Source organism: Oncorhynchus kisutch, linkage group LG2 (genome assembly GCF_002021735.2).
Source record: "Oncorhynchus kisutch isolate 150728-3 linkage group LG2, Okis_V2, whole genome shotgun sequence".
NCBI classification, from domain to species: Eukaryota; Metazoa; Chordata; class Actinopteri; order Salmoniformes; family Salmonidae; genus Oncorhynchus; species Oncorhynchus kisutch.
Genome location: NC_034175.2, coordinates 45,779,663 through 45,804,784, shown reverse-complemented (window position 1 = coordinate 45,804,784; position 25,122 = coordinate 45,779,663). Strand labels below are relative to the sequence as shown.

The following is a 25,122-nucleotide window of genomic DNA, read 5'->3' as shown; positions in this document are numbered from 1 at the left end:
ACAGTTAAAAAAAAAAAAAAATGCAAAAAAAATACAAAGAAATTAAATATCAGATTTACGTAAGTATTCAGACCCTTTACTCAGTACTTTGTTGAAGCACCTTTGGCAGCGATTACAGCCTCAAGACTTCTTTGGTATGACGCTACAAGCTTGGCAGACCTGTATTTGGGGAGTTTCTCCCATTCTTCTCTGCAGATTCTCTCAAGTTCTGTCAGGTTGGATGGGGAGCGCACTGCACAGCTATTTTAAAGCCTCTCCGGAGATGTTAGATCGGGTTCAAGTCCGGGCTCTGGCTGGGCCACTCAAGTACATTCAGAGACTTGTCCCGAAGCCACTCCTGCATTGTCTTGGCTGTGTGCTTAGGGTCGTTGTCCTGTTGGAAGGTGAACTTTGCCCCAGTCTGAGGTCCTGAGCTCTCTGGAGCAGGTTTTCGACAAGGATCTCTCTGTAATTTATTCATCCTTCCTTGATCCTGACTAGTCAAATCAAATCAAATCAAATTTATTTATATAGCCCTTCGTACATCAGCTGATATCTCAAAGTGCTGTACAGAAACCCAGCCTAAAACCCCAAACAGCAAGCAATGCAGGTGTAGAAGCACGGTGGCTAGGAAAAACTCCCTAGAAAGGCCAAAACCTAGGAAGAAACCTAGAGAGGAACCAGGCTATGTGGGGTGGCCAGTCCTCTTCTGGCTGTGCCGGGTGGAGATTATAACAGAACATGGCCAAGATGTTCAAATGTTCATAAATGACCAGCATGGTCGAATAATAATAAGGCAGAACAGTTGAAACTGGAGCAGCAGCACAGTCAGGTGGAAGTTGAAACTGGAGCAGCAGCATGGCCAGGTGGACTGGGGACAGCAAGGAGTCATCATGTCAGGTAGTCCTGGGGCATGGTCCTAGGGCTCAGGTCCTCCGAGAGAGAGAAAGAAAGAGAGAAGGAGAGAATTAGAGAACGCACACTTAGATTCACACAGGACACCGAATAGGACAGGAGAAGTACTCCAGATATATCAAACTGACCCCAGCCCCCCGACACATAAACTACTGCAGCATAAATACTGGAGGCTGAGACAGGAGGGGTCAGGAGACACTGTGGCCCCATCCGAGGACACCCCCGGACAGGGCCAAACAGGAATGATATAACCCCACCCACTTTGACAAAGCACAGCCCCCACACCACTAGTCTCCCAGTCCCTGCCAAAAAACATCCCCACAACATGATGTTACCACCATCATGCTTCACCGTAGGGATGGTGCTAGGTTTCCTCCAGACGTGACGCTTGGCATTCAGGCCAAATAGTTCAATCTCGGTTTCATCAGACCAGAGAATCTTGTTTATCATGGTCTGATTGTCCTTTATGTGCCTTTTGGCAAACTCCAAGCAGGCTGTCATGTGCATTTTACTGAGGAGTGACTTCAGTCTGGCAACTCTACCATAAAGACCTGACTGGTGGAGTGCTGCAGAGATGGTTGTCTTTCTGGAAGTTTCTCCAATCTCCACAGAGGACCTCTGGAGCCCTGACCAAGGCCCTTCTCCCCCTATTGCTCAGTTTTGCTGGGTGGCCAGCTCTAGGAAGGGTTTTGGTGGTTCCAAACTTCTTCCATTTAAGAATGATGGAGGTCACCGTGCTCTTGAGGACCTTCAATGCTGCAGAATTGTTTTGGTACCCTTCCCCAGATCTGTGCCTCGACAGTTTCCTGTCTCTGAGCTCTATTGACAATGCCTTCAACCTCATGGCTTGGTTTTTGCTCTGGCATGCACTGCCAACTGTGGGTCCTTATATTGACAGGTGTGTACCTTTCCAAATCATGTCCAATCAATTTAATTGACCAGAGATGGACTCCAATCAAGTTGAAGAAACATCTCAAGGATGATCAATGGAAACAGGTTGCAGCTGAGCTCAATTTTGAGTCTCGTAACAAAGGGTCTGAATACTTATGTAAATAAGGTATTTCTGTTTTTATTTGTAATACATTTGCTATAATTTTGAAAAACTTGTTTTCGATTTGTTATTATGGGGTATAGTGTGTAGATTGATGATGAAAGCAAGCCCGGGGTCAGGGCAGGCAGAAGACGGGAAAACACGCTGGTAAGACCTGACAAGACAAGACAAACTGTTACGTCCGTCGTTAGATGAATGAGACCAAAGCGCAGCGTGGAAAGTGTTCATGATATTTTATTACTGAACACCAACAAAACAACAAAATACAAAACCCAACGTAAAGTTCTGGAGGGCTAGACAGCAACTATGCAAAAACAAGAACCCACAAACTAAAGGTGGAAAAAAGTCTGCCTAAGTATGATGCCCAATCAGAGACAATGATAGACAGCTGCCTCTGATTGGGAACCATACCCGGCCAACAAAGAAATAGAACAAGTAGAATGCCCACCCAAATCACACCCCAACCCAACCAGATAGAGAAATAAAAAGGCTCTCTAAGGTCAGGGCGTGACAGCAACAGACAGACAGAGAACACAGGTATAAATACACAGGGGATAATGGGGAAGGTAGGCGATACCTGGAGGGGTGGAGACAAGCACAAAGACAAGGGAAACTGAACAGGGTGTGACAAATTGGTGGATAGTAATAACCTAAAAGCATTGTATTGTATCTCCTTCACTGCAGCCGATGTGAGTAAAACATTTAAACGTGTTAACCCTCGCAAGGCTGCAGGCCCAGACGGCATCCCCAGCCGCGTCCTCAGAGCATGCGCAGACCAGCTGGCTGGTGTGTTTATGGACATATTCAATCAATCCTCATCCCAGTCTGCTGTTCCCACATGCTTCAAGAGGGCCACCATTGTTCCTGTTCCCAAGAAAGCTAAGGTAACTGAGCTAAACGACTATCGCCCCATAGCACTCACTTCCGTCAACATGAAGTGCTTTGAGAGACTAGTCAAGGATCATATCACCTCCACCCTACCTGACACCCTAAACCCACTCCAATTTGCTTACCGCCCCAATAGGTCCACAGACGACGCAATCACAACCACACTCTGCACACTGCCCTTACCTATCTGGACAAGAGGAATACCTATGTGAGAATGCTGTTCATCGACTTGAGCCAAAGGGGTAAGTTGAACCACCCTTGTTTCTAGGAAATCATGGACAAAATAAATAATTTGACCAAATAGGTCATCATTTCATGGAGTCTCTGAAGGAAGAAACCACATGGAACAAGTGGTAAGCAAGTTAGATCCAAAAAACTGATTTTCACAAAGGCAAATCATTTTTTTGTGTTAGAAGTTTCATGATGCTTGTATCTGAACCAAAGTAGAACATTTGAGGATTATTCTATATATATCATGGGTTGCAATTAACTTCAATATGAGGTCGTAAACCTAGTATGAAATATCTGTGTAGCTGTGTGAGCTAACATAGTCTAAATGTTTTTCTTCGGGAAAGTTGAGCCAATGGCTATGGGCTAAGTTTAGACATGGTTGAGCCAATGGCAAGTTGAGAAAATGTTATTGTTTTCTTCCCAGGTGTAATGCAAGACATTACCACTGGGATATAAGGTAACAACTTGTCCTGGCCTATTTTAAAAGTGTTTTAAAAAAGTACAAAGTGTTTGTTAGGTGTTGAAGGGATACTTCAGGATTTTGGCAATGGATACTTCCACAATGTCAGATTTACAAAAAAAATGATGTTTTCGTCTTTTGAGCTTTTTGCCATTAAATCTATGCAGCCTACTCAATCACTTTTTATAGCTACTGTTTACAGGCCTCCTGGGCCATATATAGCATTCCTCATTGAGTTCCTCATTGAATTCCTATCGGACCTTGTAGTCATAGCAGATAATATTCAAGTTTTTGGTGACTTTCAATATTCACATGGAAAAGTCCACAGACCCACTCCAAAAGGCTTTCGGAGCAATCATCGACTCAGTGGGTTGTGTCCCTGGACCTACTCACAGAGTCATACTCTGGACCTAGTTTTGTCACATGGAATAAATGTTGTGGATCTTAATGTTTTTCCTCATAATCCTGGACTATCGGACCACCATTTTATTACGTTTGCAATTGCAACAAATAATCTGCTCAGACCCCAACCAAGGAGCATCAAAAGTCGTGCTATAAATTCACAGACAACACATTGATTCCTTGATGCCCTTCCAACCTCCCTCTGCCTACCCAAGGACGTCAGAGGACAAAAATCAGTTAACCACCTAACTGAGGAACTCAATTTAACCTTGCTCAATACCCTAGATGCAGTTGCACCCCTAAAAACTAAAAACATTTCTCATAAGAAACTAGCAGGGGTATACAGACATTTTTTGTATTTTATTTTATTTAACCTTTATTTAACCAGGTAGGCAAGTTGAGAACAAGTTCTCATTTACAATTGCGACCTGGCAAAAATACCCGAGCTCTGAAGCAAGCTTCCAGAAAATTGGAACGAAAATGGCGCCACACCAAACTGGAAGTCTTCCGACTAGCTTGAAAAGACAGTACCGTGCAGTATCGAAGAGCCCTTACTGCTGCTCGATCTCCCTATTTTTCCAACTTAATTGAGGAAAATAAGAAAAATCCGAAGAAGAAAAAAAAATGATACTGGCGCAAAGCTAACTAAAAAGAAGCATTCCCCAAGTGAGGATGGCTTTCACTTCAGCAGTAATAAATTCATGAACTTCTTTGAGGAAAAGATCATGATTATTAGAAAGCAAATTACGGACTCCTCTATAAATCTAGGTATTCCTCAGTTGTCCTGAGTCTGCACAACTCCACCAGGGCCTAGGATCAAGAGAGACACTCAAGTGTTTTAGTACTATATCTCTTGACACAATGATGAAAATAATCATGGCCTCTAAACCTTCAAGCTGCATACTGGACCCTATTCCAATTAAACTACTGAAAGAGCTGCTTCTTGTGCTTGGCCCTCCTATGTTGAACATAATAAACAGCTCTCTATCCACCGGATGTGTACCAAACTCACTAAAAGTGGCAGTAATAAAGCCTCTCTTGAAAAAGCCAAACCTTGACCCAGAAAATATAAAAAACTATCGGCCTATATCGAATCTTCCATTTCTCTCAAAAAATTTGGAAAAGGCGGTTGCGCAGCAACTCACTGCCTTCCTGAAGACAAACAATGTATACGAAATGCTTCAGTCTGGTTTTAGTCCCCATCATAGCACTGAGACTGCACTTGTGAAGGTGGTAAATTACCTTTTAATGGCATGAGACCGAGGCTCTGCATCTGTCCTCGTGCTCCTAGACCTTAGTGCTGCTTTTGATACCATCGATCACCACATTCTTTTGGAGAGATTGGAAACCCAAATTGGTCTACATGGACAAGTTCTGGCCTGGTTTAGATCTTATCTGTCGGAAATATATCCGTTTGTCTCTGTGAATGGCTTGTCCTCTGACAAATCAACTGTAAATTTCGGTGTTCCTCAAGGTTCCGTTTTAGGACCACTATTGTTTTCACTATATATTTTACCTCTTGGGGATGTCATTCAAAAACATAATGTTAACTTTCACTGCTATCTGGATGACACACAGCTGTACATTTCAATGAAACATGGTGAAGCCCCAAAATTGCCCTCGCTAGAAGCCTGTGTTTCAGACATAAGGAAGTGGATGGCTGCAAACGTTCTACTTTTAAACTCGGACAAAACAGAGATGCTTGTTCTAGGTCCCAAGAAACAAAGAGATCTTCTGTTAAATCTGACAATTAATCTTAATGGTTGTACAGTCGTCTCAAATAAAACTGTGAAGGACCTCAGCGTTACTCTGGACCCTGATCTCTCTTTTGACGAACATATCAAGACTGTTTCAAGGACAGCTTTTTTCCATCTACGTAACATTGCAAAAGTCAGAAACTTTCTGTCCAAAAATGATGCAGAAAAAATAATCCATGCTATTGTTACTTCTAGGTTAGACTACTGCAATGCTCTACTTTCCGGCTACCCGGATAAAGCACTAGATAAACTTCAGTTAGTGCTAAATACGGCTGCTAGATTCCTGACTAGAACCAAACATTTTTAGCATATTACTCCAGTGCTAGCCTCCCTACACTGGCTTCCTGTCAAGGCAAGGGCTGATTTCAAGGTTTTACTGCTAACCTACAAAGCATTACATGGGCTTGCTCCTACCGATCTCTCTGATTTGGTCCTGCCGTATATACCTACACGTATGCTACGGTCACAAGACGCAGGCCTCCTAATTGTCCCTAGAATTTCTAAGCAAACAGCTGGAGGCAGGGCTTTCTCCTATAGAGCTCCATTTTTATGGAATGGTCTGCCTACCCATGTGAGAGACGCAAACTTGGTCTCAACCTTTAAGTCTTTACTGAAGACTCATCTCTTCAGTGGGTCATATGATTGAGTGTAGTCTGGCCCAGGAGTGTGAAGGTGAACGGAAAGGCTCTGGAGCAACGAACCGCCCTTGCTGTCTCTGCCTGGCCGGTTCCCCTCTTTCCACTGGGATTCTCTGCCTCTAACCCTATTACAGGGGCTGAGTCACTGGCTTACTGGTGCTCTTTCATGCCATCCCTAGGAGGGGTGCGTCACTTGAGTGGGTTGAGTCACTGATGTGATCTTCCTGTCTGGTTTGGCGCCCCCCCCCTTGGGTTGTGCCGTGGCGGAGATCTTTGTAGGCTATACTCGGCCTTGTCTCAGGATGGTAAATTGGTGGTTGAAGATATCCCTCTAGTGGTGTGGGGGCTGTGCTTTGGCAAAGTGGGTGGGGTTATATCCTTCCTGTTTGGCTCTGTCTGGGGGTATCATCGGATGGGACCACAGTGTCTCCTGACCCCTCCTGTCTCAGCCTCCAGTATTTATGCTGCAGTAGTTTATGTTTCGGGGGCCTAGGGTCAGTTTGTTATATCTGGAGTACTTCTCCTGTCTTATCCGGTATCCTGTGTGAATTTAAGTATGCTCTCTCTAATTCTCTCTTTCTCTCTCTCGAAGGACCTGAGCCGTAGGACCATGCCTCAGGACTACCTGGCATGATGATTCCTTGCTGTCCCCAGTCCACCTGGCCATGCTGCTGCTCCAGTTTCAACTGTTCTGCCTGCGGCTATGGAATCCTGACCTGTTCACCAGATGTGCTACCTGTCCCAGAACTATTATTTGACCATGCTGGTCATTTATGAACATTTGAACATCTTGGCCATGTTCTGTTATAATCTCCACCCGCCACCCCTCATAGCCTGGTTCCTCTCTAGGTTTCTTCCTAGGTTTTGGCCTTTCTAGGGAGTTTTTCCTAGCCAATGTGCTTCAACACCTGCATTTCTTGCTGTTTGGGGTTTTAGGCTGGGTTTCTGTACAGCACTTTGAGATATCAGCTGATGTACGAAGGGCTATATAAATAAATATGATTTGATTTGATAAACGCGTGGACACAATTTATTTGTCTCGTTGTGCAGGTTGAAGGAAGTTGCTAACTAGCATTAGCGCAATGACTGGAGGTCTATGGTAAATGCTTGCATGCTAGTAGATACCATAGACTTACAGTCATTGCACTAGAGCTAGTTAGCATTGGCACGCAAAACTACTAACTTCCTTCCTACTGGATGCAGAGACATACTTTTTTATCCATGGGTTCATCTAACTATTGGGAAGTAGACAAAGGGCTCCATTGGCAATATCCCGAAGTATCCCTTCAAGCCTGTGTTAAAAGATGCTTAAAATGATTAAAAAACAAAAAGGCGATTGTGATTCTGTTGAATTGTGTTTGGTAAGTAAAGATAGACATGTTTTAATAGGTAGTGGTAATATTTTATTCAGTACAAAATTTTATAGGCAGCTTAACTTACCCCATACTCGGGGTAAGTTGTGCCAAGAGACCACTTTTTTTTGAACAGGCTATGTTTTCAAAACTGTAATGTTTACATTAATTCTGATTATTTCCGGGATACACAACATCTTGAAATATACAGTGTATTCAGAATATTTTCAGACCCCTTTTCCTTTTCCACGTTTTGTTTCGTTACAGCCTTTTTCTAAAATTTATTAAATTAATTGTTTTCCTCGTCAATCTACACACAATACCCCATAATGACAAAGTAAAAACATTTTTTGGGGGGGAAATGTATTAAAAATAAAAAAACAGAAATACCTTATTTACATAAGTATTCAGACCCTTTGCATCTTGTTTATATTGATGTTTCTTCAACTTGATTGAAGTCCACCTGTGGTAAATTCAATTGATTGAACATGACTTGGAAAGGCGCACACCTGTCTATATAAGGTCCCACAGTTTACAGTGCATGTCAAAGCAAAAACCAAGCCATGAGGTTGAAGGAACTGTCCTTAGAGCTCAGAGACAGGATTGTGTTCGAGGCACAGATCTGGGGAAGGGTACCAAAAAATATCTGCAGCATTGAAGGTCCCCAAGAACACAGTGGCCTCAATCATTCTTAAATGTAAGAAATTTGGAACCACCAAGACTCTTCCTAGAGCTGGTTGCATTGCCAAACAGAGCAATGGGGGTGAATGGCCTTGGTCAGGGAGGTGACCAAGAGGATGGTCACTCTGACAGAACTTCAGAGTTCCTTTGTGGAGATGGGAGAAAACTTCCAGAAGTACAACCATCTCTGCAGCACTCCACCTTTATGGTAGAGTGGCCAGACGGAAGCCACTCCTCAGTAAAGGCCTATGACAGCCCGCTTGGAGCTTACCAAAAGGCCCCTAAATTACTCTCAGACCATGAGAAACAAGATTATCTGGTCTGATGGAACCACGATTTAACTATTTGGCCTGAATGCCAAGCGTCACATCTGGAGGAAACCTGTCACCCTCCCTACGGTGAAGCATGGTGGTGGCAACATAATGCTCTGGGGATGTTTTTCAGCAGCAGGGACTGGGAGACTAGTCAGGATTGAGGGGATGAAAACCAGCTCCAGAGCGCTCAGGACCTCAGACTGGGGCAAAGGTTCACCTTCCTACAGGACAATGACCCTAAGCACAACAAAGTACTGAGTAAAGGGTCTGAATACTTATGTAAATGTGGTATTTCAGTTTGTGTGTAGATTGATGAGAGAAAAAAAGATTTCATCCATAATAGAATAAGGCTGTAATGTAACAAAATTTGGAAAATGTCAAGGGGTCTGAATACTTTCCGAGTGTACTGAATGTAGATATCTTTGTTAGAAATTATACTATATTTCCCTTGACAGAGTAATGCTGAATATAAACCTAAACTTACCCTACTTTCCCCTTTAAGTCATGCATTCTGGTGCATTCCTGCATTTCCTTTACTATTAAATACCAGTTGAAGGCTTTAATGAGACTCAAACCAGTATGCTATTGGAGGAACAGGTTTATTAATCCTGGGTGTGATGCATGTGTTTGAAGCCTGTGCCCGTATTTAAAAAAAACAAGCTACCAACTTAAACTTAAATCAACCTTGTTAAGTAGCCTCCCATTTTTTCTAAGAGGTACAAAACTTAACATTGCTGTGCTTAAAAATAGTATGGATAATATATCTGTCAGATATACAGTTCTTAAAAAATATTGTAAGTAACAACAACAGAGAACCGTGTTATCTGTTGCAGCTAAACAAACGGCAGGACAATAAAAGATAGTGAGTGAGGTTGTTTGCATGTCCACAAAAACTCTGTACTTTGTAGTTTCTCCTTCAGACCAAATCTATCTATAAAGACATCTTGCCACGGAGTCTATTGCCCTTCACCGGTGACTGTCACCCAGGAATGCACCGTGGCCACATAAACAAACACACATAATAAATGAATCCCATAGGAACAGCTGCATGATAGGCCTCTCCACTACCATGGTCAGAATTCTGTGGCAAGGACAGCAACCATGTTCCTCAGCTCCCACAGTCTGAATAGCACTTTGTCTGAATTTTTATTCTTCTGCACAAGCAAAACTATCATTACCACTGGACTGCTGCTGAAATTAGAGGCAGGCTGACTGGCTGGCTAGCTCACTGTTAAGCAGAGCACAGAGCTAGGTTGGCCTGCCTGCAGCGTTATGGCAACAGGAGTTTAACAAAAGATGAAATGTTGGAAAAGTACAATTTGACGAAGGCACACACAAACACACTCCCTCGTTTATGCTACAACTCTCACGGTTGTGTTTAATACAGTCATTTCCCACCGCCCTTTGATGTTCTGTAATGATAGCTTACAGCGAGTTTATGAATGTGTGGTTGGTTACAGGTAACAGGTAATGGGCCTGTACAGGTAATAGAGAAGCCAGACTTGAAAAGCAGGTCACCCTTGGAACGTCGCAAAGTTTACCACGTCCACAAATACTCAGCCTTTTTTTTCTCTTCCTTTACTATTTGTTTGGTTGTTAGGGAAGTGATTTACATGGCCCTAGGGCAGAATGTATCCTCTCCCAATGATAGAGACATGGCAGATACTCCATACATATACCTACAGCACCTCTCAACCATGGCCCACAGTTGTAGATCATGAGTGTACATGTGTAAGATCTTAATTTGAGCCACTTTTCTACATCAGGAAATGTTCATTATTATGTGGATTATAATTCATGGACATCTTTGTAGGGGTTGATACATTTTTCTTCCTGGAAAATAAAGTCTGAAAATTTTAAACAGGAAATTGTGAACTTCAGAAGCAGTTTTAAACCTCACATTTTTAAATGTTCTACATTGAAGGAAAGTTCTCCTGCAACAGGATGATCAAATTTAGATCCTACATCTGTTTGAGATCATGCTGCGGATGTTGAGCAATGTTTGTTCATCTTTTGTTTGTGAAAGGCAATGGTAGCTTACTTTCACTGATGGAGAGGGAGGAGAATGGAGTTCCCTGCATACTTCGGGCACAGGATGGGAACAAGGTGACAGATGCTTGCTATGAGGAAGTGTCACAGGGTTTTCTAGATAAACATGCTGTTTACAGAGGGCCACAGGGAGTGCTGGGAGTGTGAAACGCTGTCTCTGGGTGCCACACAAACGGCTTCTGACTGTCACTGAGGTGTGGTGATGTGTGGGAATATGGGCTGTGCTCTTTGGTCTATATGCTCTACAACATACAGACAGCCACCAGGGCTCTGCATGGGGCTAAGTTGAACTTTTTTATCAATCTCTCTCACTCTCCAGGCTTTTGTCATTAAATAAGTGAGGCTTGCACCAACTTGATGCTTGAAACCGTGCTGCAAATGTCAGCCCATCATTGTCAGACATAAATGTATTGACATTAAATTAGTAGGTTATTACTTTATTATTACCATGATATTGTACAATTAAACCACTATTACTTTTCTTTCACTAATGCAGGCACGGATCCATCCAAAATATCTGTAAGAACTCTACCAGCTAAGCTATGGTTCCCCCTAGTCAGATGTGTCACCCATGATGATGTTGAGTTGGCGCACCTGCATACAGTACGCTGTAAAGATGTTACTGTGAATTTGACAGAAGCTTACAGTCAGCTCGGTGGCAAGTAAAAATCTCTATTTCACATTACAGTACACCGACTGTAATATAAATATGGTATCAATGCAAGTACTGTGTAATGACACAGTAAAATACCGTAAAATTGTGTATATGCTCCTAAAAACCAGTGAGATGGGAGAGGCGGGATTTGCAGCACATCAAGCATCACAAATAGAACCAAATTATATTTTTGTGCATGTTAGAGGATAAGCATTGGCCTACATGGTTATATTATTTGTGCATGTCATATCGAAAGTTGTTATAACTCTGTAGTTACTAAAATGATTGAATAACATTACTTGCAAATGTAAATGTTTAACTGATTCTACTGCACATGACTTCCAAATGAAAATGAATGTGTTTATAATCGATTTAATGGACGCGACAAACGTAGGGAGTTCTTTGCGCTGTTTCTACTGCTCTCCGGTATCCACTTCTATTCTGGTCCACCTTAAAAGTGCTCCGACTGTCCGTGTATGATTTCCTGACAACGCCCCATGCCAAAAACGATAGGCCAATTTTACCTGCTGTAAAAGAGCAGCTCCGAAACTGTTCAAAGGGTTGGGTTGGGCTACGGCAAAATCTACCCCTTTAGAATAAGTATTTTATTGTTTGTTTGGGGGTCTGGAGAGACTGGACTTCTCACGGAAAAAGAACAGGATCACGCACATATTACGCTATTCATTCAGGGGAATTTTCCTAAAGTTGCTTAATCCCCCAAACACTTCTGGATTTTCACCGCGCATCTAACACGGTCGACTTTGACCGCCTGGGTCTGTCTACGTTGCGTTGCGGGAGATCTGCGTTACAAAGAGACCTCTCTATTTTTACATGTTTTTTTAATTTTACCTTTATTTAACTAGGCAAGTCAGTTAAGAACAAATTATCTTTGAAGGGATTCACTTATGTCTGGATATTAATTTCCCTTGTTATTTGAGAACTGTCTGTGAGGAAGACAGTGAATTTTATTTTGTTGGTGTTTTTGAAAAATTTATAGCCGATTTACAGCAGAAGCGTCACCATGTTGAGTAACGCTGGAGTCTATGCTGTCAAAAAGCGGAAGAAGCCCGTTCAGAAAACGTAAGGATGTCATTTAAACCTGTTTGACCAGACAATAAATGTTTTGGGAAGTTCGATTTAGGTCTAGCATGAGCTAGATAGTCTACAGAATCGTGCATGATTCTAACATTTGCAACATGTCTTTTCCCGACCATATATACCAAATATATTGACATTTTATAATGCAATTTCTCACGAATATGCTAATGCGAATACAATGTGTGCATTGCATACATTATAATGTCAAGTGAGTTATTTAACTCTCGTTCGATGTAATTTCAGTAACAGCCAATTCAATGGCGTATCAATAGCCAGGTGAGATATAATTAATGTGTTTAAGCTTTACATTGGCTATTTATCCATGCAGCTAAATATAATAATTTACTTCGTGCTGTTGGATTATTTTCTTCATAAATGGTTATTAGTGTTGGTCTATTGCTAATTTTCTACTCTTTCTTCTGGGGTAACTGGCTTTCTTTCTACACAGACAGTGGATAAAGTCTCACGTTTACGCACGCAAAGCTTGTAATAGTGCGTGTGTGTTGTGTTGCTGTAAATTTATGCCTGACCAGAAGTTCTTGTGCCTCCATTTAGTTTTCACCGGGTCACCTTAAGAATCTCTCATCGTGTATAGTTTTGGTCTGGCATGGAAATAGTACTCTTGCATTAATCACAATCAAGTTTGAGAGTCGGCTGCGCTCTCACGCGATGCTTAAAGGAGGGCGGGGTGCGCGGGATGATCGCTGGCTTGAAGTATGTTATTGTAATCTGATATACGGTTTCTTCTCATTATGCGAAAACACTTCTGCGTCTTTTCTACTTTTTTCGTTTAAGCATATTTTTTGGACACGCACTGTTATTACACAACCCAGTTACAAAAGACACGTATGTTTTATAATGCCGTTTTTCGCGACTAAGTAAGATTTACTAATAGCTTGGCTGGAAAAAAACAAAACTTTTCCTTCATGGAAAACTTAAGCGGTGCAATATGTTTGTACTTTTCCACTGTTTCCACTTTTTTTTTTATGATTCCAATAAAGTATTGAGAATGTTTCACGTGCATGAATAATTAATAACACCTAGATAAGTTTGCTTACTATAATATATCCTAAAAATAAAATGTTAAAACGTTGATTTAACCAGGTTAATATTAGTTCATTACCATCTTCATGCTGTTATTTTCATGCATTCTAAATGCATTTTCTTTAGGCATGACATGTTGGATTTGTCAAAACAACCAGACAAAATTGATGGAATGTGTTACAGCTATATGTGCATGTGTGCTTGTGGGCATGTGTCTGTTGAACGTCTATGTTCTCCATGTTAGTGAAATCATATACAGTTTTTTCAAATAGACCTTTCCCAGTATAAATCCCACATCAAAAATAAGTAACTTTAGACATGTGCCTGTGCGGACATATGTCTCTGTCTTTGTGAAGATGTGGGGCTGTTCAGAGAGGCCTAAGGTTTCCTGGACAGCCATCTGGGTTTTGCAGCACAAAGGCACCATGAGACTGACTGTAAAAAAAAAACTGTGGTCACTGCATAGTAGCATTCCAAAAGGGTTCTGTCCATCTGAATCTCTCATTTCTTTGTCAATTTTTTTCTCTCGCCTTTGCTCATAGGCCTACGGCATGCTTTCATATGTTTCTGCCCTCGTGTTTTCAGTAAGTTAAAGCATTCTACAACTTGTTATATGCCTAATCATGTTAGACCAAATATGTGCATTACAGTAAAGATATCCAATATAATATTTTTAGTCACTGTAACTATTCTTTCAATATAAATGACAGATTGTTCTGTTAGGCCTCTAAATGTACAATTGAAAAGTACATGGACAACTTACACATTAGTACTATTGTAATTGCATAGTTAAGTTGCCTACCTGATATAAAGTGTTTAACATATACAGTATATCTGAGACATTTCTACATCAGGTTGTGATTACTCCCAGAGCCCACTGTGTGACAATATGACTTCATTATTTCCTTAAGGTCATTAAAGTCTTTGTGGGAAAGATTGTGGGAAGGTGTGTGTGTGTGTGTGTGTGTGTTTGCATGTTAGCTTAAGTAGCATGTGTGTGTTTGTATCCGTTTGTGAGTGTGAGAGAGTTACGGATGATTAAGATAAAATGTATTATTGAATGTTCAATTTTGTGGCAGAACACACTGTTCATAAGTAGATTTCCAATGATTTGTATGGTGTTACAGTTGTTAATCTGTTTCAGAACACGACAAAAAGCTTATTATGAGAGTGCTTACCATGTTCTGCTGGTGACAACATTATTGTTGGCCAACAGCGAGGTAGGGGGATTAGTATGTCTCTACTAGCTAACAATGGGGGAAAGGTAGGTGTGTGTGTGTACACAAAGTCTAGCTGATAGAGGTGAGGCAGAAAGCCAAAACAAATCTTATGCACAACAGCATAATGGCTTATTGTTCTATGGTTGTCTCATATCTACAGGGAGGCCTCCACAACAGCCTCAACTGTATACATCAAGTCACTGTTCTCAGCTGAACTTAGGCCACAACAGAAATTCACTAGGACCAGTTCGTTCTAACTGCAGCCTACATGTCAGACCAAAGACATATTTTAACAAACGTTTAGATGAATAATGTACCTGAGTGTGCTACTGTTGTTTATGTGGAGAAAAAACCCCACTCTACTTTCAACCTTAAATAATGCTTAATAACGCTACACTGTCTCTTTTATGTTGCCCCGCCTGATCTGGGGAATGGGTTTTTAGTTCGAGACAAGAGACAGTTTCTTTGAACAGAGTAACAAGGATGGTAATACCATCGTGATACCAGCCTTCATAGCCAGGCTTTCTTCTTCGTATAGGCAGCAGCCCTCAGTCTTTCTAGTGGTAGGGATCAGCTGATCAGACTGCAGCTCCCTGGGGGTTTGTGGAGAGGGGGGCTCACTCAGTTTCCTTGCCAGGAGAGATGCCCTCCTGGCTGGCTACAGGACAACTTGAAGTGGGGTGTCCATACGTTACGGTGGTGTGGAGCCGTAGCGGATGAAACAGATCAATCCATTTTCATCCGCAACTAACAGAGCTTAGGTGCAAGGAATGTTCAGAGCACCTCAGGAACAGATACATGGAAGGAAGATGTCGGCGAGTGGATATTGTGAAATAAAGTAGCTCTCTGTGTGTGTAGCCTTTTCTTCAGTGTTTCTGTAGTGTAGTAAGCTGTCCTTCATTAGGGTGTTTTTGTGCTGTTTATGCTAAATGTCATGTGCTGTTTGAGTGAGTGTCCACTCCAGTCCACCATGTGGCTGAATAAGTCCATGGTTTCAAAGTTGTTAGATCTGATTGCATGATTGTAGTTGTGGGTGCATCCTACACATTTTTTGATGTATTCTCGGCCTGTTCAAAATACTTTCATGATCCCCAAACCACCCACTTTGAGCAGACAAAAGCATCCCGATTGCATTACAACGTACTCTGTGCAACATGAATCCCTTTGAATCAGAGTGAAGGGTCTTTGGGTTCAGCCATGTAATTTTGCACTTTAAATAGACTCTCCATGAGAGAGAGATGAGGTAAACCTAGTTTGCTCTAACTCTAACAATGACTGCCCTGATTGTCTGTGTCTGGAGTCCCATGATGCACTGCAACCGAAGGTGGAAAAAATGGGTCTGAATACTGGCATTTGTCTCCGCAGGCGTTTTTGAAAAGTGAGGTCAGTCTTACTCTATTTCTGGTTAGGTATTGCTTGGGTCTAAGGCAGGAATTGAATTATGGCTGTATTCCCTGCAGGAAATTCAATAGGGAAGAGGGGAAAAAACCTATACCTATGATCATCGGCCGTTTCTGTAATGGGAAAGTCACACAAAGTATGGGAGAAACAGCTCTGTGAGGAAGGTGGAACCCTTGAATTTGGGAGAAGGGGAGATGTGTGGTTGTTGAACCTGACCAGCAGCTGTTATCTCCTGCTGTTCACTAGCCTACACTAGTTTGGGTTGGGTTTTGTGTTGAGTTGGACTGTTGTATTGAAATGGATATAACCTTATATAGTCCACTTATCATGGTTTTTCTCCAGTTGGTGTGAATATGCTTTTTGTCCCCTGAGGATTCATTGTCTTACTGTTACAGTATGTGTTACAGGCACTGTTTGAACAAAGCCCTTGAGATAAATAGCAGCTGCCACTCCTCCAACCCTTAACCCACATTTGAAAACGTTTAATGGTGTACTGAAGTCGTCCACTTTTGCTCCAGCAGGTGTGAGGGGAGTTGTAGCCTCCTGACTCCCATGGTTTGGGTTTAGGGTATGTGTCATCTCCCTCCCTCTCTTCCAGTCCCAGCATGCTTGGCTTGAGCCTGAGCATGTGTGTCTGATTTGCAATTAATGCCATGTGTGGTGGTCAACAATGGTGGTCCCAAGACTTCATCACACAGTTGCTCCTGAAGTGAAATAGAACATGAGCTCAACAAAACAAACAAAGACCATGAGTAGCCTCTGATGTGGCCAAAAATACTTGGTTTTGACACAGTGGAAATTAGAAAAAAACAACTAATATAAGGCCTCAAGGTTGCATTGGAATTATTAAATAGATGTGAACGTTTGTAGACATTAATAACTGTCCATCTTTGTTAATTGTAATTTTTCCACTATTCCAATACAGGCTTTTTTTTTGCATTGCAGGACGTTTAATATTGGATAAACTGTAGAGAGGAGTGATATTTGTATAGTGCATGCCAGCAGATGCACTGTAGGGTGTTCAACGCTTTTCTACTTAAAGCAGGCCATCCCTCTGGCCTCAGGCGCTGCGATTGTCTCGTCTGACTCCTATCTCAGTAGGCTAATGATGCATGATGACTCACATTATAAAACAGTGTGCTTCACTATGTTTATTAGTCACGTTTATGAGTTGCATCGTCTTTCCTGCTTTCGGGCAAGAGTGGCGTACCACATTGCTCAGTGGGTTTCAATACTGTGTGCGGTGCACCACTATTGCTCACTGGGTTTCGATACTGTTCATGTTTTTATTAGTGTGTCATACACCAGTGATGGGAAGTTTGGGTGTTTTTACCGACTTTTCAACTCATTCAGTCAAAAAAACATGAATTTGTTTATTTGATTCAGTAATGCCTAGAGCACGCAGGACCCACTACCGGCGAACGATGGACTAAAAACGTGAAAGAATCATGATTCTACAAGCCTCTACTTCGCCACGGGGGGCTTATTGGAGCTGTCGTTTGTGACTGAGAATTCTGAAAGTGTGCTTCAAACTATGTACAGTTGTGATTGCTAGGCATACAAATAAAACTATTATTTCTTGATACCTTTGAAACAAGTTCTAATTGCGGCCGCAAACGGACTAGATTGTGAACGACTCTTGACGTAATGCCATTGCTTGACTGTGGGAGGGAGACTCCAGAAGCCCCCCAAATGATTAGTTCGATCACAAGTTCGAGTGTTGAGCAGAGGCAGCCTATGTATGTTTGGGTAGAAAGCTGTGTCCATCAATAACAAACAATAATCAATGAATTGCATTCGTTTTTGCATCATGTAATCAGTTATGAGTTCTATATATGCCTTTTCCTTCTCTATGCGGTCTGCAGCATGAACTATTTTCTGTGTGCACGTGATAGACAGTTGTTGGTAGGAGCGGCTGAGCTGGGGGAGCTCGTATTAATCCTGCTGTAGGACTCATTACGGCCAGCAGCAGGTCACATGAACAACTAAAATGAAAGAGTCGCATGCAAAAAGAAATTGAAGTTGTTCAAAAAATAACAAATTGTTTACGAACTGTACCTCCCTATCGTACCCCAAACTCAGAAAATGCTATGCCCTGGCAGGGCCTGCAGGCAAGGATGACTGAAGTGAGTCGGTCTTGGTTAATTTAGTTTTTAAAGTTCCTGTTCCCCTCTGCTTATGAAAGTGTTACGAAATGTTTCCTTTGTTAAATGATTCATGCTTCTTATTTCATCACAGGAAGCTGTTTTAGTGGATGTCACTCTTGCCAAGCATTTAAAGCTTATGACATTTAGCTATAATAACATGTGTCATTGACATATTTTAGGTAAGCTAAAGTCTAAAGTGTGATGTGTACACTGGCCATTATGAAGTACAGTGCATTTTACAACAAACTAACCACAATGATAATGTCTCTTTGCCCCTCAGCAAGAAAACCCCTGCTCCAGAAGTGGTCAAGTCGAACCCTTCCAAACGCCACCGGGATCGGCTGAACGGGGAGCTGGACAGGCTGACGGGCCTTCTACCATTCCCTGAGGATGTGTGCTCTCGCCTGGACAAACTCTCCGTGCTCCGCCTCAGCGTTGGGTACCTGAAGGTCAAGAGCTTCTTCAAAGGTGAGTGTCAGCTCAAGTGCCAGTCAAGTACCAAATTCATGGTTGGGCTGGAGCTGTCCGGAGCGCCATACCGGCACTTCACATTTTTGGGGAACTGTGTACCAGCTCCTCTATAGAAGCAAAGTAGCCTATCGCTGGCCCAGATTCACACACCGAGGCAAAAAGGTTGACCAAAGCGGAATGAAGGCGGGATCTTCATTGAATAGCAATGGAGAGTAGGCATTCATTTCCTGATTCCGCTTTGTTCGAATTTATTTTCAGCTAGTCTGTGAATCTGTGAGTGACAGTAGGCTGTTTGAGATTGAACCAGATTGAAAATGTGCCAGCCTGAATGACATGAGGCGCTGTACCAAGTTGTCAAGTTATGGTTTTTAAGGTCATCAAAGGTCATGGAAATTAGTTGAATAATTGTTGTTCATGTAATTCATGAAGGCACACTTTTAAATATGATCAATATAATTTTTTTTTTAAACGACATATCAGCCATTATAGGAATGACCCTTCAGTATGTCTGTGGTTCTGCATGTGTGCCAGTGCGAGTAGGCCATTGCCCAAGGAGAGAGAGCGCAACATTTCAAATCAAATTACATTTTATTTGTCACATACACATGTTTAGCAGATGTTATTGTGGGTGTAGCGAAATGCTTGTATTTATTTAAGATCGACAGCAGCAGGTATAAAATAATGACAGACTAACTTGATCACCAATTCAAAACATAACTTGTAGCAGTTATGTCGCTAGTTAACTATAGCTAACTAAGCATTCATTTTGTTGTTGCCTTTCCACTGGCACGGTAGAGCCTAAATAAATCTGTACCATTGGAAAGCTCTATTAAACAGTAGCCATGTAACTGAATTGACAAATAACTTGCTGTGCATAGATCTCCCCCAAAACATGAATATTTGAGCTTTATATATTAACATGCCGAGTTAGATATTGTGCTTGAAGTAGTCTACCTTGTCCATTTGATCCGTGATTTATTGAATGAGGGAATCATTTTACAAAGATAAAAGTTTTTGGTTGTAATGTTGAAAAAGCCAAGCCTGCACACCCAGGAGCTCTCCATATGGAGGGTTGACCAGATTTTGACAACAAATGACTAACAGTGCAGTTCCACAGTTGAAGTTGGAAGTTTACTTACACCTTAGCCAAATACATTTACTCAGTTTTAAAAAAAAAAAATCCTACAATGTGATTTTCTGGATTTTTTTTCTCATTTTGTCTGTCATAGTTGAAGTGTACCTATGATGAAAATTACAGGCCTCTCTCATCTTTTTAAGTGGGAGAACTTGCACAATTGGTGGCTGACTAAATACTTTTTTGCCCCACTGTACGTTAATCTCTAGGAAACAGAAAGCGTCTCCTTTCTGAGCGGTATGACGGCTGCGTGGTCCCATGGTGTTTATACTTGCGTACTATTGTTTGTACAGATGAACATGGTACCTTCAGGCGTTTGGACATTTCTCCCAAGGATGAACCAGACTTGTGGAGGTCTACAATTTATTTTCTGAGGTCTTGGCCGATTTCTTTTGATTTTCCCTTGATTTTAAGCAAAGAGACGCTGAGTTTGAAGGTAGGCCTTGAAGTACATCCACAGGTACACCTCCAATTGACTCAAATGATGTCAATTAGCCTATCAGAAGCTTCTAAAGCCATGATATAATTTTCAGGTATTTTCCAAGCTGTTAAAAGGCACAGTCTACTTAGTGTATGTAAACTTCTGACCTACTGGAATTGTGATACAGTGAATTATAAGTGAAATAATCTGTCTGTAAACAATTGTTGGAAAAATTACTTGTGTCATGCACACAGTAGATGTCATAACCGACTTGCAAAAACTATAGTTTGTTAACACGGATTGTGTGGTGGTTGAAAAAACGAGTTTTAATGATTCCAACCTAAGTGTATGTAAACTTCTGACTTCAACTGTATGTGGGGGGCTAAGTGCCTTGATCAAGGGCACAACAGCAGGAGGTGGTAGGTCTACGTGGGATCAGACACAGCAGCTTTGTAGTGTCAATAAGACTTACTTTTTCATGTAGGTTATAATAATAGTCATGAAATTTCATGGAGAAGTCATGGAAAATATGTAAACTGTTTACAGTGAATAATCAGAGATCTCTATAGCATAATGTAACGTGTGAATGTCGGTTAACATAATCTAATGGTCTCACTTGGAAAAAGACAGCTCCTGCATTTCTTCCATCCCAAGTCAAGCACTGTCAACAGACAATTAAGAACTTATATGTCATTAAAGATCAGTGCAGCCTCCGTATTACAAAGTAGTTAAGGACAGAGTGAATAAATGGTGTTGTGTACATTCTGTCAGTGTGAAAATAACCCAAGGAGAATACAAAGATGCCGTAAGAAACCCAAGACTCTTGTGGAGGAAAAACTAGAGGAAACGTTGTGTGGTTGACTGCAGAGCATCAGCTGACCCAGGACATAACAACATGACAACGATTGAACTAGAATCTCCAACGCAGCATACACAGCAGTGCTAGACCTTCCTTTGGCTCCCAGAATCACAACAATCCTACTATGGCACGATAGGCCCTGATTCCAACTAATTTCCCTGAACAAGGGCCATTTGTAAACACATCTGAAAGCGCTATCTTGTATTTCCTTGTTCCGTGACTATTTTTATGTACTGTTGAAAGTCTGCACTCCCCTAGTGGGTTGGCAGCAGGACAGCCTCAGAGCGCGGACATGAATAAATCAAGATGTTGTTGCATCTGTAGAAATGTGCCCAGGCCTGCCCCTGTCACTCTGTTTGTCTAACCTGGGTCACCTAAATATTTGAAGCCTTTGGGGCCATTTTTACTTTCGACGCAGACACAACAAACGTGTCGCCAATAATGCACTTGGTAGACAACATAACGGGATGTTTTTGTTATCATGCTGTATAGTTTCAATACCATACATCAGTGAATCTCTCTGTTACGTCATGGCTATAATAGGGAACGTGGCTATAAAAATACTTACATAAACAGGCAATGGCTAACGTAATTCCTGAGACGAAAATAAAAAAAACGACGTAAGTTATAGCTCAATACTCCAATCAGCATCTGTCTTGAGCCAGTACTGTATCTCGGAAAAGGAACCATGTCATCGTGGTCCATCTCTCCAACTCTCTTTCTTGGAATTTCAGATCATCAAATCTTTAACTCTTTTTTTTACCTTGTGTTGTTGTGGTGATGATAATCTGAAGGAAAGAGTCCTGAAACAGACAGGTATGTTTCACTGCTCTCGGCACATTGGCGAGAGAAAGCTACTTAAGAGTGCATGGCATGCTAGGAATCTGATAGAAGGGAAAGAGCACATCCTCAACAGTCGTTACGTTACCCCCCCCCTCCCCAGAGGAATCACATCCCCAAATCACACAACATATTATACAATAAAAAAACGTAATGGATACTACTTAAAACATCACAGGCTGCCACTTAACTTAATCATATCGATTAATTGAGTGTTGAGCACAGCAGAGGTGGAATTTACATAAGCGTTGGCCACTGGCCCATATTACCTAACAATGATTGACTGGGATCGGGACAGTCACATACCAAATGTTTGCTTCTACATCATGCAGAGCAATGTCCAGTGACTCATAAGATGCCTAATCGTTCAAAAACCAACTCCAACAACCTCAACATGGCAGCCATTGAGGGTTAACAGACATCAAAGCCGGAGCGTTGGCAGAGGAATTGCTGAGTCAGTTACTTTGGCGCCTCTGGCACAGCCACCATATCCTCTCAGTCTCCATGTCTTCTTACACTCTCAACCCTGGCCAGAACCATAACCCTGGCCATTGGTGAGCGTCAATGGGCAGTTTCAGCTTTAGAAAACCAATGACTTCTTTCTTCACATTCTCAGTGAATCCTCAATAACTCAGCCCTCAACCTCTACCGCCATAGGCGCCAACATGAGGTCCTGTAGTGGGCTAGGCATTGACAAGCTCACATCCCATAGATTTATGAGCTGTTAGAACTAGTTATTTAAAGTGTATCCCTCTCTTCTCACACTCTATTTAGCTCTGGAAAGTCCCTGGTCTGTGTACAGTGTAAGACTCGCTGATTTAAAGAATGGATCGGTTTGAAAGTGTTGAAAGACGAATCACAGCTCTGCTCATCTCAAACCAGAGGTGATGACGTTCCTAAAGAGAGTTGACTCCTCCTCATATGTCATTGCGCCCTCTCACCCCTTGATTTATATTCCCTGTCATAGAGAAGTTCTTATGTCACCTTTGCGTGGGGTAAGCGTGTGACCCGGTGATTCATAAACTGTGTTCCATTCATGTTTAATTCCCCCTGTTGAGCTATGAAGGCCTGAAGGATGATTCTGGTCTGCACTGTTAAAGTGGATAAAGAGGAGAATGATAAAGGTGTCTGTGAGGGAGGCAATTCTCTCTCTCTCTTTCTCTCTCTCTCTTTCTCTCTCTCTCTTTCTCTCTCTTTCTCGCTCTCTCTCTCTCTCTCCTCTCTCTCTCTCTCTCTCTCTCTCTCTCTCTCTCTCTCCTCTCTCTCAATTTAAGATATTTATTGGAATGGCAAACATATGTTAACATTGCCAAAGCAAGTGAAGTAGATCATTAACAAAAGTGAAATAAACAATAAAAATAAACAGTAAACATTATACACACAGAAATTCCAAAATAATAAAGACATTTGAAATGTCATATTATATCTATATACAGTGTTGTAGCAATGTGCAAATAGTTCAAGTACAAAAGGGGAAAATAAATAAACATAAATATGGGTTGCATTTACAATGGTGTTTGTTCTTCAGTGGTTGCCCTTTTCTTGTGTCGACAGGTCACAAATATTGCTGCTGTGATGGCACACTGTGGTATTTCACCCAGTAGATATGGGAGTTTATCAAAATTGGATTTGTTTTCAAATACTTTGTGGATCTGTGTAATCTCTCTCTCTCTCAGTTGTGTTGTTCCTCTGGCATTTTGTTGGCACCTCTAAATCACGCAGACAGATGGTAGTGAGTAGAAAAGCTGCCCTGACTTTTTTTAGATACTTGTAGGAGGTATTTTTAATACACAATGGATGATAGCTATACATGCTTCATACACAGTTGGTTTGTTGAGTGTCTACACTTCTTTGATGCTCAATGCCTAAGTGGCTCTATTCTTTAACAATTTGGAAAAGAATGAGTGGCAGAAGAATTAAAATAATGAGCCAGCTCCCTTCCCCTCCTCTCTCCTCTCTGCACTCAGAGTCAGAGGTGAAGGTTCAGAAAGTTACCCTATCCCCCGGCCCCGGCACACACCTCCTCCTCTATCCTCCCTCCTGGGAGTCCATTTTCAGCAGGAAAAACATCCCTGTCCCAAAGTGGGAGTGGAGGAACAAACATCATACTGTTGAACTTTCAGTGAGTCTGGGCTTTCACTTGGCTTACAGGAAGTTGAATAGATACGGTCCTAATAGACAGGTAACTGCCAAAATAAAGGAAACACCAACATAAATTGTCTTAATAGGGCGTTGGGCTACCACAACCTGCCAGAACCGCTTCAATGCGCCTTGGCATAGATTTTACAAGTGTCTAGAACTCTATTGCAGGGATGCGACACCATTCTTCCACAAGAAATGTAAAAAAATAAAAAATGTATGATGGTGGAAAACGCTGTCTCATGCACCGCGCCAGATTGCGCTGAGATCTGATGGCTGAGACACACACACACACACACACACCCTAACCCTATTTAGGGGACTTTGACTGGTTTTCTGGCCTATCCAGAAAAAATAATACATTTTCTCTACCTCTAAGCGACAGAGAAAATCCAATCGTGGTTTCATCTCACTGTGATACTCTCAACATCATTTTGTAGAATTGAAACACGACCACTTTCCCTTGGTCACAGAGGGACGAAATGACCTTTTGCATAAAACTGAAGTTATAACGAGTCTGCAGACATTAGAATGGTGTCTCTGCGTTGCTCAGAGGAGGCTTGGCAGAAAATGCTCTGTCGTCAGTTATATGAAATGGGGCCAAATTTGTACTTTCACTAAATATGATCATATTTATTCTATAGTTGTAAGAAAAGTGAAATCTTATAGTAATTCATTTATAATTTGATTGTTACTATATTTAGAAAGCATTTCAGTCATTTCAAGCCCTATTCACCCACAGTTGTTGAATATATTTTCATTATATTTGTACTATGTACTCGAGCTTATGTCATCAAAATGAGTACATGTTAACTATTTTTAACAAAAAATTCCATCCCTTTCAAGAACTATGCAGCATTCCTAGTTATTGTTAATGGCCATCTCATGAAAAATAATTTATTTTGGGAATGTCTATTTAGAGGGAAATCTACATTCAGCCATAAAGCTCAAGAGGCCCGCTATGTTCCTTTGTGA

At 41.6% G+C, this 25,122-nt stretch overlaps 1 protein-coding gene across 1 annotated transcript in view; it reads left to right on the top strand.

The window, feature by feature from the left end:
• Nucleotides 1–11,904: 11,904 nt before the first annotated feature.
• Nucleotides 11,905–25,122, top strand: part of LOC109867252 (aryl hydrocarbon receptor) — a 50,013-nt gene continuing 36,795 nt past the window's right edge. The window contains exons 1-2 of the mRNA XM_020456311.2: nucleotides 11,905–12,452; nucleotides 18,563–18,750. Of these exons, the coding sequence (XP_020311900.1) occupies nucleotides 12,394–12,452; nucleotides 18,563–18,750 (247 nt within the window). The 5' untranslated portion in view covers nucleotides 11,905–12,393. The remainder of the gene's footprint in view (nucleotides 12,453–18,562; nucleotides 18,751–25,122) is intronic.